This window comes from Crassostrea angulata, chromosome 7 (genome assembly GCF_025612915.1).
Source record: "Crassostrea angulata isolate pt1a10 chromosome 7, ASM2561291v2, whole genome shotgun sequence".
NCBI lineage: Eukaryota > Metazoa > Mollusca > Bivalvia > Ostreida > Ostreidae > Magallana > Magallana angulata.
In genome coordinates, this window is record NC_069117.1 from 8,329,392 (window position 1) to 8,347,521 (window position 18,130).

The 18,130-nt window shown below is 33.0% G+C and overlaps 1 protein-coding gene across 4 annotated transcripts in view; it reads left to right on the forward strand.

Annotated features, from left to right (window-relative positions):
- Nucleotides 1-9,039: 9,039 nt before the first annotated feature.
- LOC128192955 (transmembrane protein KIAA1109-like) overlaps nt 9,040-18,130 on the forward strand; it is a 43,381-nt gene continuing 34,290 nt past the window's right edge. For all 4 annotated transcript variants that reach the window (XM_052866078.1, XM_052866080.1, XM_052866079.1 and 1 more), the window contains exons 1-14: nt 9,040-9,615; nt 10,242-10,385; nt 11,063-11,219; nt 12,173-12,239; nt 12,732-12,922; nt 13,122-13,201; nt 13,313-13,454; nt 13,832-13,988; nt 14,316-14,486; nt 16,217-16,334; nt 16,619-16,774; nt 16,934-17,031; nt 17,335-17,498; nt 17,754-18,024. In XM_052866078.1, the coding sequence (XP_052722038.1) occupies nt 9,372-9,615; nt 10,242-10,385; nt 11,063-11,219; nt 12,173-12,239; nt 12,732-12,922; nt 13,122-13,201; nt 13,313-13,454; nt 13,832-13,988; nt 14,316-14,486; nt 16,217-16,334; nt 16,619-16,774; nt 16,934-17,031; nt 17,335-17,498; nt 17,754-18,024 (2,160 nt within the window). In that variant the 5' untranslated portion in view covers nt 9,040-9,371. The remainder of the gene's footprint in view (nt 9,616-10,241; nt 10,386-11,062; nt 11,220-12,172; nt 12,240-12,731; nt 12,923-13,121; nt 13,202-13,312; nt 13,455-13,831; nt 13,989-14,315; nt 14,487-16,216; nt 16,335-16,618; nt 16,775-16,933; nt 17,032-17,334; nt 17,499-17,753; nt 18,025-18,130) is intronic.

Consider the following 18,130-nt stretch of genomic DNA (forward strand, 5'->3'; position numbering starts at 1 on the left):
ATCTACTAAACGCAAATGTTAATATATTAACCTTTTTTGGACAAATAATGATTGATGTTAATAATTTCCTGGCCATTAGTTAAAAATCGATGTCAGTGCGCAACTGTACAGCTGAACAATCATACACATTCGTGGATCTACGCGGATGGGGTCGGGGTACAAACAACGTTAGTAAATTAACAATGATAAGAGGTAGACAATTAACAAAATGGACACCACATTCTTCATATTATAAGAAATAAGATTTTTTAAAAAGGAGAGACTCTCTCTCTCTCTCTCTCTCTCTCTCTCTCTCTCTCTCTCTCTCATTTACACATATTATATATTTTTCCTACTTGAATTTATTAGGGTTTTTTTTTATCATTTTTGTTGCTCGTCAAATTTAGTAAATTAAAATTATTGTTTTCCCTTAGTTTTATTTGGGCAGAGAATTAAAATTATGTTCGTTTTTGGTATATTTCTGTGTGAGCTGTGTGGTATAAGGGGTGGATTTGTGTGTTTTTTTAGGTCACGTGACATTGGGATATAAATAGTAATTGCGCGGGTTTTGTGGTCATTCTACCGCTCGTAAGGACGTAGAGAAGGAGTAATGGCTACCAGTAAATTGTTATTATAATTATATATGCAATATGTTGTTCAATATAATGGTGCTGGTGTGTGTTGTTTGTAATGAAATATACAGTATAAACGTTCTAACGAGCAGCAATCCATATTCATGAGTTTGTTATTTTTCGATTTATTTAGCATAGTCATACTATCATAGAGTATAACTAGAGCAAAGCTCGTTGCAAAGCAACGAGTGGGTCTTCCTTTAATGTCGGAAGTAAAGCTGGAAGTTCCTGTAAGAAGCAGAGCTCTTAAACCAATAACAAGAGTAACAAAAATAAAAAGATGAAAAAATCGAATTATTCCTGGTACGACTTAACAAAATCCGAATGATTTTAAGTACGACTTAACAAAAACCTTTCCGATTTCAAGAACGACTTAACAAAAAAAATCCGAATGTGTTACAGTACGACTTAACAATTAATTTTTAGGTACAAGTTAATTTAACCAAGATTTTGATACTAATTTCTTAACGAAAAAACGCGGAATCAAAATTTCCGGAAAAATCAATTTTAAAACCCCGATATCTCTGTAATGCATCGTCCGATTTTAAAACAGCTTTCAGTGTTAGATTCAGCTTATTAAGCTCTATAAAACACATATTCATTTTTGATTTGATCAGAAAATTCATTTTTTCGAAAAATTTGTTTCACTTCCGGTTTCGACCGGAATTGACAGATTTTCATTTCGAGCCTTATTACAGAGGTAAATCGACCAAATCATAACCATTGAGAATTTCAAGCCTCTATCTTAAAGCGTTTTTGAGAAACGCCGCGGACAAAATGACTTTTTGAAAATTTTAAAAATGACGTAACGTAAAAACGGAAGTGACGTTTGCAAACAAACTTCACAAACTTTGAGGTATTATAAATGCACACAACCTCTGAAAATTTCATCAAAATCGGTTGTAAACTTTTTGAGTTATAAAGCCGAAAAGGAGTCAGAAAAAAAAATAAAAAGAACTAGAGCAAAGCTCGTTGCAAAGCAACGAGTGGGTCTTCCGTTAGTGTCGAGAGTAAAGCTATAAGTTCCTGTATGAACCGAAGTTTTAAAACCAACTACAAGAGTAAATAAAAGAAAAAGATAAAACAATTAGAATAATTCTTGGTACGACTTAACAAAATCCGAATGATTTCAAGAACGAATTAACAAACACCATAACAATTTCAAGAACGACTTAATTAAAAAAAATTCCGAATGTGTTCAATTACGAATGAACAATTTCCGAATTAATTTAGGTACGAGTTAATTAAACTTTGAACATAACACTATTTCTTAACCAAGAACGCGGAATCAAAATTTCCGAAAAAACTCAATTCTTAAATCCCAATATCTTTGTAATGCATTTCCCGATTTTAAAACGAATTTCAGTTGTAAATTAAGCTTTATAAAAGTTCCTCTTTTGGTTTATGAATAACATAAAAATATTGCTCGGAAAAGAGTTATTATAAAAAAAACTTAGTAGCCCTTTTGTTCCCTAATTTGAGGGGTCAGCCCCTTATTTGATATCAAATAAAAGGTCTCGCAAATATAAACATATTTTATTCTACAAGTGTTCACGAATTGTGCTCGAGATATCTGAACAACTGTGTTTTAGGGACCGACCCCTAAACTCTTTACCGGGACCACAAACAACAAAATTTTAGGTATCATATTGTTGAGAACATTACTCTAAACAACTTTTGTTCTACATTGCTTTTCAGAATATTTCTCCTTTTTCAGATATTAATGATCAAAGTTTTGCATTCCTGGCCCATTGAAACCCGTAATTACGTATCAAATAACTTAGGTATGGTAATGTATAGATAAACAGCTGTACAATAAACATTTTTGCTTCTATAATTAATAACACATTATTGTTCAGTAAAGAGTTATTGTAAAAAGACATAAGTGCCCCTCTGGCCCCTAATTTGAGGGGCCAGCCCCTTTTTCTTGATATCAAATAAAAGGTCTTGCAAATATAAACATATTTTGTTCAATAAGTGTACACGAAATGTTAACTGTTCTCGAGATATCTGTACAAATGTGTTTTAGGGGCTGACCCTTAAACTCCTTAATGGGGTCATAAACAAAAAACATTTAAGGCAGCATTTTGTACAGAACATTATTTTGAGCAACTTTTGTTTTACATTGCTTTTTAAAATATTTCTCCTTTTTCAGATATTAATTATCAAAGATTTGAACTTCTGGCCCCTTGAATCCCCTAATTACGTAACATAATAACTTAAATATGTTACTGTATAAATAAACAGCTGTACAATAAACATTTTTGCTTCTATAACTGATAACAAATTATAGTTCAGTAAAGAGTTATTATAAGAAGACTTTAGAGCCCTCTTGGCCCCTAATTTGAGGGGCCAGCCCCTTTTTCTTGATATCAAATTAAAGGTCTTGCAAAAATACACATCTTTTGCATTACATTATTTAACAAAATATGTATACATCAAAAGATATTTCATAAAATGTTCAAAAATTTCGTAGAAAATTTTGGTGCTTATTTTCAGGTTCAGGCGAGCTTCAAAGCCTTGCACAATTGTCATAAGTGAAGGCAATGGGGTACATCTTTATACATTCATCTACAAACCCTGAAAATTTCAAGCTTCTATCTTGATTAGTTTCGGAGGAGATGCGTGGACAAAATGACCCTTAAAAATTTACAAAATCGTCAAATTCTGAAACCGGAAGTGACGTCATAAGTTCAAATTTTAATAACCTCGAGTATTTACGATACCAAACAAGTTCTGAAAATTTCGTGGAAATCGGTTGAATAGTTTTTGAGATAAAAGCCACAAAAAAAGTCAGAGGAAGAATAATAATAATGAACTAGAGCAAAGCTCGTTGCAAAGCAACGAGTGGGTCTTCCGTTAGTGTCGAGAGTAAAGCTAGAAGTACCTGTAAGAAGCTGAGTTCTAAAACCAATACCAAGAGTAACTTAACCAACAGGAAAAAATTCGAATAATTCTTGGAACGACTTAACAAAATTCAAATGATTTTAAGTACGACTTAACAAAAACCTTTCCGATTTCAAGAATGTCTTAACAAAAAAAATCCGAATGTGTTCAAGTACGACGTAACAATTATTTTTGGGACGAGTTAATTTTACATTTCACTTTGCGCTATTTTTTAAACCAAGAATGCAGAACCAAAGTTTCCGGAAAAATCAAATTTTAAACCCTAATTGTTCTATAGTGAATCGTCCGATTTTAAAACGAATTTCAACGTTAGATTAAGCTTAAAAAGTTCTTTGTTTTTGCTCAATGATTAATATCAAATTATCGCTTAAAAAAGAATTATTATAAAAAGACTTTGTAGCCCTTTTAGCCCCTAATTTGAGGGGCCAGCCCTTTTTTCTTGATATCAAATGAAAGGTCTCGCAAATATAAACATATTTTGTTCAACATGTATTCAGGAATTGGTAAACGTTCTCGAGATATCTGAACAACTGTGTTTTAGGGGCCGATCCTTTAACTCCTTATCGGGGCCAGAAACAAAAAAATTTAAGTTGCCATATCGTTGAGAACATTATTCTTAACATTTTGTGTTCTACATTGCTTTTCAAAATATTTCTCCTTTTTCAGATATTAATGATCAAAGTTTTAAACTTCTGGCCCCTTGAAACCCCTAATTACGTAATATATGACTTAGGTATAGTACTGTATAGATAAACAGCTGTACAGTGAGCATTTGTGCTTCTATAATTAAAAACAAATTATTGTTCAGTAAAAAGTTATTGTAAGAAGACTCTAGAGCCATCTTGGCCCCTAATTTGAGGGGCCAGCCCCTTTTTCTTGGTATTAAATTAAAGGTCTTGCTAATATAAACATATTTTGAGCAATAAGTGTTCACAAAGTGTTAACCGTTTTCGCGATATCTGTACAAATGTTTTAGGGGCCGACCCCTAGACTCCTTAATGGGGCCATCAACAATAAATTTAAGGTGGCATATTGTACAGAACAATATTTTGAGCAACTTTTGTTCTACATTGCTTTTAAAAATAATTGTCCTTTTTTCAATATAAATGATTAAAGTTTTGAACTTCTGGCCCCTTGAAACCCCTAATTACGTAACACATGACTAAGGTATGGTACTGCATAGATAAACAGCTCTACAATGAACATTTTTGCTTCTATAATTGATAACAAACTAATGTTCAGTAAAGAGTTATTGTCAGAAGACTTTAGAGCCCTCTTGGCCCCTAATTTGAGGGGCCAGCCCCTTTTTCTTGATATCAAGTTATAGGTCTTACAAATATAAACATCTTTTGCATTACATGTTTTAACAAAATATGTATACATCAAAAGTTATTTCAGAAAGTGTTCTATAATTTTGTGGAAAATTTAGGTGCTAATTTTCAGGTCCGGGCGAGCTTCAAGGCCTTGAACAATTTTCATTAATAAAAGCAAGGGGGTACATCTACATACATTCATCTACAATCCCTGAAAATTTCAAGCTTCTGTCTTGATTAGTTTCGGAGGAGATGCGTGGACAAAATGACCCTTAAAAATTTATAAAATCGTCAATATCTGAAACCGGAAGTGACGTCATCAGTTAAAAATTTAATAATATGTAGCGCCGGTGATGCTCTATAAGTCCTGAAAATTTCGTCGAAATCAGTTGACTATTTTATGAGATATAAGCCACCAAAAAAGTCAGAGGAAGAATAATAATAATGAACTAGAGCAAAGCTCGTTGCAAAGCAACGAGTGGGTCTTCCGTTAATGTTGGAAGTTAAGCTGGAAGTTCCTGTAAGAAGCAGAGCTCTTAAACCATTAACAAGAGTAACTAAAATAGAAAATGAAAAAATCGAATATTCCTAGTACGACTTAACAAAATCCGAATGATTTTAAGTACGACTTAACAAAAACTTTTCAGATTTCAAGAACGACTTAACAAAAAAAATCCGAATGTGTTCAAGTACGACTTAACAATTATTTTTGGTACGAGTTAATTTTACTTTGAACATTACACTATTTTTTAAACCAAGGACGCGGAATAAAAATTTCCGGAAAAATCAATTTTTAAACCCCGATATCTTTGTAATGCATCGTCCGATTTTAAAACGGCTTTCAGTGTTAGATTCAGCTTAATAATTTCTACAAAACACATATTCATTTTTGATTTGATCAGAAAATTCATTTTTTCGAAAAATTTGTTTCACTTCCGGTTTCGACCGGAAGACACAGATTTTCATTTCGAGCCTTATTACAGAGGTAAATCGATTAAACCATAACCATTGAAAATTTCAAGCCTCTATCTCAAAGCATTTTTGAGTAAAGTCCGGGACAAAATGACTTTTTAAAATTTTTAAAAATGACGTCACGTCAAAACGGAAGTGACGTTCTCTTTAAAACTGTAATATTTTTGAGGGACGCCAACTTGCAAAAATCTCTGAAAATTTCATCAAAATCGGTTAAAAACCTTTTGAGTTGTGAAGCAAAAAAGGAGTCAGAAGAAAAGAAAAAGAATAATAATAATAACTAGACACGATCTCGTTGCGAGCAACGAGGAGGTCTTCCGTCCGATTTTAAGAAAAGGAAATGAAATTGCCTTTGATCTTCATCAACGAAACATATCAGTAAATGCGGGGGGATCTAATTTTGTTCAACGAGTGTTTCGAAATTAGATTACGTTCTCGAGATATCTGGAAAAGATCATTTTAGGGGCCGGCCCTATAACTCCTTTAAGGGATCAGGTAACAAAACAATGATGGTTGCATATTGTTAAGCATTCGAAATTTTTCTCCATTTTAATATATTGAAGATCAAACTTTCGGACTTCTGTTCCCATAAACCCTTATTACGTAACAAAGGAGCAAACAATTGTCATTTATAGGTGTATAGTGTTTCGATGAATATAATTGCTTCTATAATGTATTACAAAATATTTCACAATTAAAAGTTATCATCAAAAGACTTTTAGCCCCTTAAATCCCCTAATTACGTAACATATGAGATTTCTTTAAATCATATATCGATGCATAACTGGAAGATAAACATTTTTGCATTTTAAACATATTACAAAATACTTCTCAGTAAAATGCTATGGAAGAAAAACTTCAGAGCCCTTTTGGCCTCTAATTTTAGGGGCCGGCCCCTTTTTCTTGATGTCAAATGAAAGGTCTTTTGATATTAAAAATATATTTTGTTCAACCAGTGTCTAGAAATTCGTTACCGTTCTTGAGCTATCTGGGAAAGAATAGTTTTAGGGGCCGACCCCTTATCTCCTTATTAGGGCCACAAAACGAAATTATGATGGTTGAAATCATTCTAAGCATCTTTTATTCTATATTGCTTTTCAAAATATTTGTCCTTTTTGTGATACAAGTGATTGAAATTTTGAACTTCTGGCCCCTTAAAACCCCTAATTACGTAACGCATGAACTTTTTTATATTATGAATAGTTACATAACTGTAAGATAAACATTTTTGCTTCTTAAACATATTACAAATTACTTCTCAGTAAAGTGCTATGAAAAAAAGACTTTAGAGCCCTTTTGGCCCCAAATTTTAGGGGCCAGCCCCTTTTCTTGTTGTCAAATGAAAGGTCTTTTAATATTCACTATATTTTGTTCAACAAGTGTCTAGAAATTCGTTACCGTTCTTGAGCTATCTTGGAAAGAATAGTTTTAGGGGCCGACCCCTTATCTCCTTATTGGGGCCAGAGAACGAAATTATGATGGTTGAATAATGTTTAGAACATCATTCTAAGCATCTTTTATTCTATATTGCTTTTCAAAATATTTGTCCTATTTGTGATATAAGTAATTGAAATTTTGAACTTCTGGCCCCTTAAAACCTCTAATTACGTAACGCATGAATTCTTTTATATTATGAATAGTTAAATAACTGTAAGATGAACATGTTTGCTTCTTAAACATATTACAAATTACTTCTTAGTAAAGTGCTATTGGAAAAAGACTTAAAAGCCCTTTTGGCCCCTAATTTTAGGGGCCAGCCCCTTTTTCTTGGTGTCAAATGAAAGGTCTTTTAATATTCAACATATTTTGTTCAACAAGTGTCTAGAAATTTGTTACCGTTCTTGAGCTATCTGGGAAAGAACGTTTTAGGGGCCGACCCCTTTTCTCCTTATTGGGGCCACAAAACGAAATTTTAATGGTTGAATATTGTTTAGAACATCATTCTAAGCATCTTTTATTCTATATTGCTTTTCAAAATATTTGTCCTTTTTGTGATATAAGTGATCGAAATTTTGGACTTCTGGCCCCTAAAAACCCCTAATTACGTAACGCATGAAACTATTTTTATAATGAATAGATAAATAACTGTTAGATGAACATTTTTGCTTCTTTAACATATAACAAAATATTTCTCAGTGAAGTGCTATGGAAGAAAGACTTCAGAGCCCTTTTGGCCCCTAATTTGAGGGGGCAGCCCCTTTTTCTTGATGTCGAATGAAAGCTCTTGTAAAAATAAATTTTAATTGCTCTACATGTCATACCGAAATATTTTCGAGATAAGAGATATTTAAAGAAAACTAAGAAAAATCACTACATTTTTTGCATCTCAATTTTCGGGTTCAGGCGAGCTTCAGCGCCTTTTGCGCCAGACACAAATGGCTCACTTTAGACAAAGCTACAATCATTTGTCTACAATTCCTGAAAATTTGAATTTGATATCTTTTATTGTTTAGGAGGAGTTCGACGGACAAGCTGACCCTTTAAAAATCGCTAAAACGTCAATATCTCTGAAACGGAAATGACGTCATCAAAATAAAAAATTTCCAATAAGGTTTAGATCATTATCTATTAGATCTGAAAGTTTCATAAAAATCGGCCAAGCCATTTCCTAGAACTTGCGTGCACAAAATTTGAAAGAAAAAAAAACAAAAATAATAATAATAGGGAAGAAGAAACCGAAGAAAAACAATAAGGTCTTCCGTTGGAAACGGAAGACCTTAATAATAAAAAGAAACCGAAGAATAACAAGAGGGTCTTCCGTTGAAAACGGAAGACCCTAAAAAGAATCCATAGAATAACAAGAGGGTCTTCCGTTGGAAACGGAAGACCCTAAAAAGAATCCGAAGAAAAACAATAGGGTCTTCCGTTGGAAACGGAAGACCCTAATAATAATAATAATAGAAAGAAACCGAAGAATAACAAGAGGAACAACGGAAGACCCTAATTATTTTATATTCGGACGAACGGAGTGAGGGAGAATATATATAATGTGGGTTGGGGGAAGGGCCGTAAGAGGCAAAACCGTGAGAAGACCCGCAAATTAATGTACCGATGTGAGAAGATAAAAAAGGCTACGTATTGTTAGACATTCAACTGAATTGTAGTTATCATTTTTCTTTACAGAATAACAACGACGCCACTGAAATCTGAACCTATGACTGACTTTTCCCGGGACATCCATAGCTGTATCGATTGGTTTCTTTTCAACTAGTTTTTCACACCTGTAATATCCGGTTTTGAATGATCGATTCTTCCTGATCTCCAAGTGAGTGAAAAATTCAATATGTAGCTCAATAAGAAAGAAATGCTTAAACTTACAAACTTTTTAAGGAGCAGAGTCTAAGAAAATTGCCATGCTCTGTGTCTTGCATCCTTATTTATCCCTGTAGCAACATTGCTACACGGGAAGCATATTCAAATACAGTACTGCGTAACAGAAAGGTCTTTAGCTGTTTAGAGTGACAGGTCACTGATAGTGAGTTATGGCAGGGGACATGTTACAAACGTTTAAAAACTGCTTAAAGTAAAAGTACAATAGAAATAAACGAAAAAGCTGAGTTCGGTCAACATGGAGTCTGATGAGCTTAATCTCCAGGAAACGCTGGTCAATAAAAATAAAACGAACAACGATGACTCCTTTATACGGGACATCCAGGACAACCTGCCTTCATCCTCCATCTACGTGTTCTTTTTGTCGATTTTCCTGGCCCAGGCCTGGGTTATTTACATCACTCTTTACAACTCACGGGTATTTGGGTTGGTAATTACCTGGATTCTCAACAAGTTTGTCAAATATGGACACATCAGTTTTGGTAAGTACATGTAATATTTGTTATCTTGCTACATATTTTCTGCATTTATGGCTAAAACAATAGAGAGGTTGAGATTTCAAACGTGTATGGGTACGAGTACTTGAACTAGGGGAATCACCTAAATTCTTCGCGCATTACGTCATCAGTTTTTGTGACAATATGGTTTCTACACGTTCTCTAAACTTGTGTCGTCTACATGTAAGTACAAACGTGTAGCTTTTTACAACAAATAAAATCTTATTGATGAGTGACTGTATTCTTGTGATACATTATATAGATTTTAAACTTTATTTGCATGAAAATTGATCAGAAATTTACCATTTGTTTGGAATTTTCAAAATAAATTCATGTCACAAAACTGTGTCGATTTACGTACTCGTTTATATCGTACAAGTTAAGAAATCTCAACTGATAAATTACAAAAGCGTGTACGTGTAGTTTTAACACATGCTCGCGTACCCATACATGTTTTAAATCTCAACCTCTCTAATGTTTCCAAAAGGACTTCACACATATATCACAAGTATCATAATTATTTGTATAATGTAAAGGGTTGCCAAGCTCCTTTAGTTTATATAAATTTTACATCACTATGATTTAATGCAGAAAAATATTTTCTATTTTAGGATCATTTTCCTTTTCTGTTTTGTCTGGAAAAATCATGATACGAGATTTCCATTACATAACAGAGGATTTCTCAGTGAGAATACAGTATGGGTGGATTATATTCAAATGGTGGCAGAAATACATTCCGAAAGATCTTACTGAAGGTATGTTGTTTATATTAAGTTTTCCATATGACTATATTTTGAATGATTTTGCAAACTATCAATAAAAAGATTTTGTTGTGTTGAAGTATTTAGCAGCAAGTGCAATTATATGTATTAGAATATCAATATTTTTCATAAGTTGTATAATTTCTTAAAGTTATAACACGAAGGAAAGGCAAATTGATAAATTTTTAACATGCATCATTTTCTTTCTTGGCAAAGTACTGTAGATTTCTTATTTTACCTGAGTACTTATAAATTCTGCAATTCAACCATTTTGCATCAAAGTGTGAGAATATAAAATAGCAAATGCTAAAGTTTTATAATAGTTATGTTTAGTTTATATCTAGATTTATATCTGGATTTTAAAATCCACAAAGTGTTCTTCTTACAATGCACATATTAATTCCTCGCATTTATTTAGGAATCTACAGTATTCTTTCCATAAGTGAAGTAACTTACTTCAGTCAATAAAATAAATGGTTAAAGTTTACTACCAAAATCTGCATGATCTTTGTTTTCAATTCAGAATTTATAAAATTGCAATATCATGTCTGTTATTTAGGTAAGTGTAATCTTTTTAATACCAGTAACATTTTACAACTGTTAATCACAACAGTTAATCATAAGTTTTTGTTTTCAAACTAATTCTAATCATTGATCAATTGTATTTTTAGACTTGTCACACATGGAAACAAGGGTTCAGATGTTTTTAGATGGATTTCAAATACATGTCTACAATAAAGTGGGCACATACGACCGACTAGATAAATTGTTTGGCAGCAGTGCAAATTTGACTGACCCTGTGGAAGCAAACTCTAACACTAAAAGCAGGTAAATAGATTGATTTCACAGGGGTTGTCGATATCTTTCTAATTTCCCCACATGCCTTTGTAAACATGAACAATTTTGAAAGGAAGACATTCTATTTGACAAGGAAATATTTATGAATTTTATGTTTGAATACTTGCAAAGATTGATGTATATATTAAAATAACATCGAATATCTGTGAGTTCTTATGTGAATAAGTATATAAAAAAGTAATGTCACCTTGATTACAGCTTACTGCTCTAATATGATATTCTTTAGGTCCGCTCTACACTGCCCTATAGTTTAACTTAGCATTTATGTCAGTTAGCAGATCATTGCTTCTTATGTCAGTCATCACCAATGATTTAATCTCAGAATGAAATCCTAGTAATAAATATTAATTGCTTTTTTTTTCTGGTTCATGCAGATATATAGATTGAAGAATTTGCTGGAAAACAATACAAAATCAACACTCTTTAAATTCTCCTAAATCAATAATGAGTACTGGTCAAATACATCAAAATATTGTTATATGTTAATATTTGAAATATTTCAATCCTATCTGTATGAGTTGTTAAAATGTAGTTAAGGAATTCATTTATTAATACATGAGCAAATTTAAAATACTTGATCTAACCAGATTTTTAAATGGATCGTGAATAACAATCGTTTTATTTTGGAAATTAATATTCAGTAGATGTAAACATTTGATATTTTAAATTGAGGTATCAAATGGCAAATAATATTAAGCCTTTCACAATTAAGTTTTCAAGTAATGAAAAACATGCAGTATTGCCACAGTTCCTGTATGATCTTTATATCTGTGGCAATTTTCTCCTTACATTGTATATAGTCAAAAAGTGCACAGGAGATGATTTAATTAGCTGAAATTGGATGCACTCTATTTAAAATTAATTTTATAGTGTAACTTATTTGGGTTAATGAACTTAAAATACGCATTTCTCTTTGACTCCAGTGCTACAAATGTGTCCAATATAAACTGGAGGGATCTCTTTCCAGTCATCAAAGTGGAAATGTCATCAGTAAGTCCCCCACTGCTTTCAAATCAGTCCAAATCAAATTTTAGAATCATTTGCAATTATTTACATAAAAACATAGTAGAAAGACATCTCTTCAATATGAAATATTATTAATTCATTTAGGCATATTTTGTTCATGAAGATGATATTTTAAGCTTTTAAAGTATTAATGTTTCTTGTTTTATTAAGTAAATGTATACTGTTGTGATATAGCGAAAAGTTATGTTAATTGTTATAAGCTATCTTTGCAAATTATATTTATGTTTGTTGTGGTCATAAAGATTTGTGAATAGTTTTCAAATGATAAGAACCATGTATTACTAATTTATTAAAGACATATGTGATATTATTTTCTATAATTATGCAGTATGTTCATTGATATATTTTGAATATTGTGTGTACATACTGTAAGAAACAAGATGGCTAATTATTCAACAAATTGAAAACTGGGATGGAATATAATGAATATTAAAGATATTCACACAATTATTGTAGGGAAGAATCATTTTTGGAAACCACCTAGTTCCACATTCCCTGATCTTCAGTTTTGAGGATGGTCACTTTACCTACACCACCAAGCCAGCTTCCACTCCATTTGACCAGTTCATGCACGATGCCACGGGGAAAGCAGAGAACTTCAAGCTCATGTTTGTTCAGAGCAACAAGTACACCGGCCCTTTAGATGAGTGAGTTATGTCCCCTATGTACTTTATACAATCATGCAGGAATTTATTGATAATGAATTTTAAAAAATCATAAGATAATTTCAGATGTTTCACTTATACGTGTACAATACATGTGAATGAGTTTAGTGTGTGTCATAAGATTGCATTTTTTAATTAACATTTATTTTTGAAACTTTTTCACTGCATGCTTTGAATTCAGAGCACCAAGATACATGGGAGAAGGATTCATAGTTCTACAAACCAGAAAGATTGACATTCATTTTTATATGGATGAACCAGGTATTGTTGCTACAAGTAGTCAATCAAGTTGTTTCCTTCTTTGTCTTTTTGCATTAATTAGCTGTATAAGTAGTAATTGTTGAATGACCCTTTGCAATTATTTCCCCCCAGGAATCGTTCCATATGAACCAGAGAGTGTGGAGCTGGCTGATGGAGAAACCGTGGTCCGCAGGACGTACCCCTGTCTGGGAATGGACGTAAAGTGTGGCAAAAACACAGACATCAACTATGGCCCTTGGGTTGATAAACAGAGGTACATTCTTTGAAATGCTGTTTATTATGAATTGTTCCTTTTAATATGTCTGTCTTTTGGAGGGCTTAATCGTGATGTAGACCCACCTGTTCCTCTGGATGTCCCGTTTTTCTGATAATCTGTTTGTGTCTGGTTCATACTCTGAGCAATATGGCAAAGGCATAGAGCTGTCAATTTCTTTGCATTTGATTCTTTACATATGGTTAGTTGAAATTTAAATTTTCTTCATAATGTTTTTTTTGCAGGGAGTTGCTATGGTTTCAAAATTTTGGTCTTTAATTCTTTGGAGGATTTATGTACTTTTCCTCTTTGTTCCTTTACAGGGAGTGCTGTGGTTTCAGTCTTTTGTTTCGAGCTATGTTTTTGTTCCATTACAGAGAGTTGCTGTGGAAGTTTTTCTACCCCGCCGACTACCAGGACATGGTCCCCACAGAGGAGGCCAAACCGGGGGAGTACAGGAACTACAAGAAGTTTGAATTCATGATGAACCTCATGCAGACCTCAACCATTGACATCCTGTTTACAAAAGATTCTGTAAGATTGGAGTACTGTTACATTTTCTTTCATTCTTAAAAAAAAAGATTTCAATATCATACTACTGTTAAGAAAAATGGAACTTTTTCATTGTACATCCTATTTACATTATATTTATTATATGTACTGTGTATTGTGACAGTCTTAAATTTTTATAGCATTTGGAAATGATATAAACTAATGCATATCGACAATTCTGAGTTTACATTAAGAAAACTACTGGAACAATAATTACTGACTTACATCACAATTTATGTGCACAGTGAACCTGTGTACTACTTGTATATACTAATACATGTATATCTGATTATCAATTTATGATTGCAGGAGACCCAGGCCATTCACATGAGCACAAGTCAGGGGTCGTATGTAGAGGTCACGGTGCCCTGGATCACCAGCCCCGATGGTTTCACCAGTACGGTCCATGGTCAGTTGCTACTGGTGGATGCCACCACTAGTCTACAGTACCGCTCACTGGTCGAGTGTGAAACTTTTGAGGTATTAACATACTATATGTAACAAACGAGTATGGTATATGTATGTACTTCGTTTATTAACTATTGTTGATATTATGGTGACGCTCCCTAAATAAGGGTGAAAGGAACTGTATACAACTGTACAATTACATGCACTGGTAGGCAATGTAAAAATGTTTTCAACTCCCAACTGTCCTCAGCAATGGTCACAAACAAAATGGCTATTGTCCGAAATTTATAATCTCTATGATAATTGAAAATCTAACAAAATCAATTTCTTTATAAAATTACTTTCAAGAAAAACTATTAATATCAGTACACTATATGAAAAGTACCTTGCATTAACATTATCAATATAATACTAATTCACATATGTGTTCAAAATGTTCAAACCACTTTCCTATAGATTAACTAACAGTATTATGATGTAATAAAAAAAACACATCTTGTTACATAAGCGTCCGTAGCATACTGGATAAGACAGTGGTCATCACATCCAGCGGCCAGGGTTCAATCCCCAGTGGAACCTCTTTTTTTTTATTTGAATTTTAAACTTACAGGGCTCGACATTAACGCTTGTCCGCTTGTCCGTTACCAGTTTTAAAAATATACGGACAAGTAAATATTGCTTGCCACTTGTCCGACTGGACAAGTGCATTTTTATGTAAAGAAGTCTCCAACATTTTAAAAAGTAAAGAAAGTTTTGTGATAAGTTTATCCGTAGTCCCGTTATAAGTTTATCGATTAGTTAATTTGAATTTCGATCCCGACTTGAAATTGAAATGCAATTGAGTTACTCTTGATCGAGATTAAAGTTCACTAATTACAAACAACTTTCAATATTGAACTGTAAAGGTGTGTATCTTAGTTCTTACACAGTACCAAACACACGTTATGAAAAAGAATTAAAGGAAGAACAGGTAGCAAAGATAAACTTAAAGGATTATGGAAAGAAATGTAATTTATATAAGGTTTCATTCATCATTGATAGACTATGATGACTTTCCATATGTTTAGTTTAAAAAAACAGATGAGAAATCAATTTAAGAGTTACATGTATTTTAAAACCTGATGCTAAATTTAAAATGTCTTGTAATTTGCCATGACAAAGCTACAGCTGACAAATCATGTTTAATGTTGTATGGAACCAATACATTTAGAAAAGGCACTTTCAGTTTCCATTTAAGAAGTCGATCAGGTTATTAATTATGGCAAGAATAATCAAATGACTTTATTTTAGTAATACAGAACTGTAGTTTTCAAGTTGACAATATTTGATCTTTAATATTGAAAATTTTTTGGACAAGTGAAGTTGAAGTTCGGACAAGTAAATATCTTGGTCACTTGTCCGAATGGACAAGTAGGAAAAAAACTTAATGTAGAGCCCTGACTTAGATATAAAATATTTATAAAAAAAATATGATATACAATTTTTCATCTCACATATACAAAGTACAATGTGTTTTATGTTGTAGAGCTCCAAGATGTGTATACATAAACTACCACTGTCTTAGTGAATGATTACAAAATGTCAGTTTACTGTGACACTGTTGATATGAATGTATTTATATTGATTTTCATTCATATTGCTGTTAAAAGATCTTATTGAATTTGTCCATATAACAAAAAATTAACTGAATTATATAGTGAAGGTCTAAAGTTTGATATTGTTTCACAAACCTCGCTCACAAATTTTATGTATAGATTGTATAGCTAACATTCACTTAATAACAAAGTATTTATACCTGACAGTTTACAGTGAAGGCGTCCTACCCCCTCTCCTGGAACAGCCATCAGGACTGGACGTGCGATTTTATTGCCTGCAAAACGGCCTTTTGTCTGATATTCGATCACAAACATTTTTTCTCAGGTAAAGAGAACTACATCTTTATAGTCAATTGTACAGAAGATTCTTTTAGAATTTGAAGCAAACAATTTTTGATGATAAAATATTCAACATTCTAAGTTAAGTTTATTTTAATTCAAGTATTTAAAGTCAAACTTCACATGTACATGTATTTTAGATGTTGCAAATACATTGTACAAATAACTGTTTTTAAATCCAAACTCAAAATTATTCTTTTATATGCCTTATAGTTAATCTTAAAAAAGTTTATAATTGAATTTTAACACCTTGTGATTTTTTTTTAACAGACCTGATCAATGATTGGTCGGTGAAGACAGTCCCGGACCTTTATCACTTCGTGCCGTACACCTGGACCATTAACTTTCAGATCAAGGAGTTTGAGCTGATTCTGGTGACCAATGAGTACAACTGGATTGACACCTCCTCTCATCAGCCAGAAAATGGTAGCCATTTATCGGTCATGCATAATGATAGACACTTTACATGAGCATGTAAAAATGTTTCTGAGATAATTTTTCTTTCAAAATCTTAATTTACATTGACTAGCCTTTCCATGTAAATTTCTTGCTATGTGAGCATTGATTGATTATTTCTACTTACAGCACAGATAGCTTTCTGTGGAGATCTTCTGGACATGTCCCTAGTTTTACCCTACACCGACTTTTTACCAGATACAGTTCACGTTGGACTTGTCTTCAAGGTCAGTGATAAAGTCCCATCAGCAGTGTGTAATATACTGTTAAGTTATTATATACATGTATAGCGTGTACAATATTTGGCAGAAATGATTTTTTCAACGAGTTAGGTTGGATTTGAATTAACGTATTCTGAGTGTGCCTATTCTTGCACATATATGAATAGCATAATGTGATGTTCTTAAGTTAATAGCAGAAGTGGCTTTAAGCCAGAAACATTAAAAAGAATACACAGCCAAATGTAATGTTTGCAGAATTGTCCTCTTTGAATGTTCTAAAAACTATTAATAGTAATTGCTTTTGATTAGGGAGAGAATGCATTTTGTCGCCTGTATCTTCCTGTTAACAACACAAGCCGCCATGTTCTGGAGGCTTTGTCAAAGAACGTGAAGCTGATGGATCGAAATGGGCAAATCATGGAGGAACCGTTCGGTTCAGAGAAAAAGCAGTGGAGAAGGATGACTCAAAGGAGGTCTGAATTTATACAAGACATAGGTTTATGTTTATGTTTATGTTATGTAGAAAGTTTTGCTGCAATGCAGTTCTCAACAGTTGATTTGGTGCTCTGATCTGAAATTCTTGATTTCAGCTGAACTCTAATATTTTATTTCTTGATGCCAGTATACATTTCTGGTAGTTATTGGAAGATTTTTAAAGGCAATGTTTATCAGAATTATTATGATAAATTCAGAGCACAGACCAAAGTTTCTCTTTTGATTTTTGACAGTGACGGCTGGGTTGACTGTTGGACCACTTCCAATGTGGCCATCAGCATTGGCTACAATTACCACCCAATGCCTGTCCTCCTCCAGCAGGCCCCGGCGGATGAAGAGTCCCTCACCGCCCCCCTCCGACCCTCCAAGTACCTCCACCTCCAGCCTCCAGACAACTTTGACCCAGGAGAGATGGATTCTGACTTGATCGCTGTGGAATTAGAGGTGGCTCCCTCCATGCTTTGTGTTTATGGGTCATTGCTGAGAAACTTCCTCCATGTCAAGGTAACATTGCTCTTCTTTTGGTTTCCATACAGTATCTATTAACATACAAGTAAACAACCAGGATATTAATATTAATGGTCTTTATTGTATACAAAATACAGATATA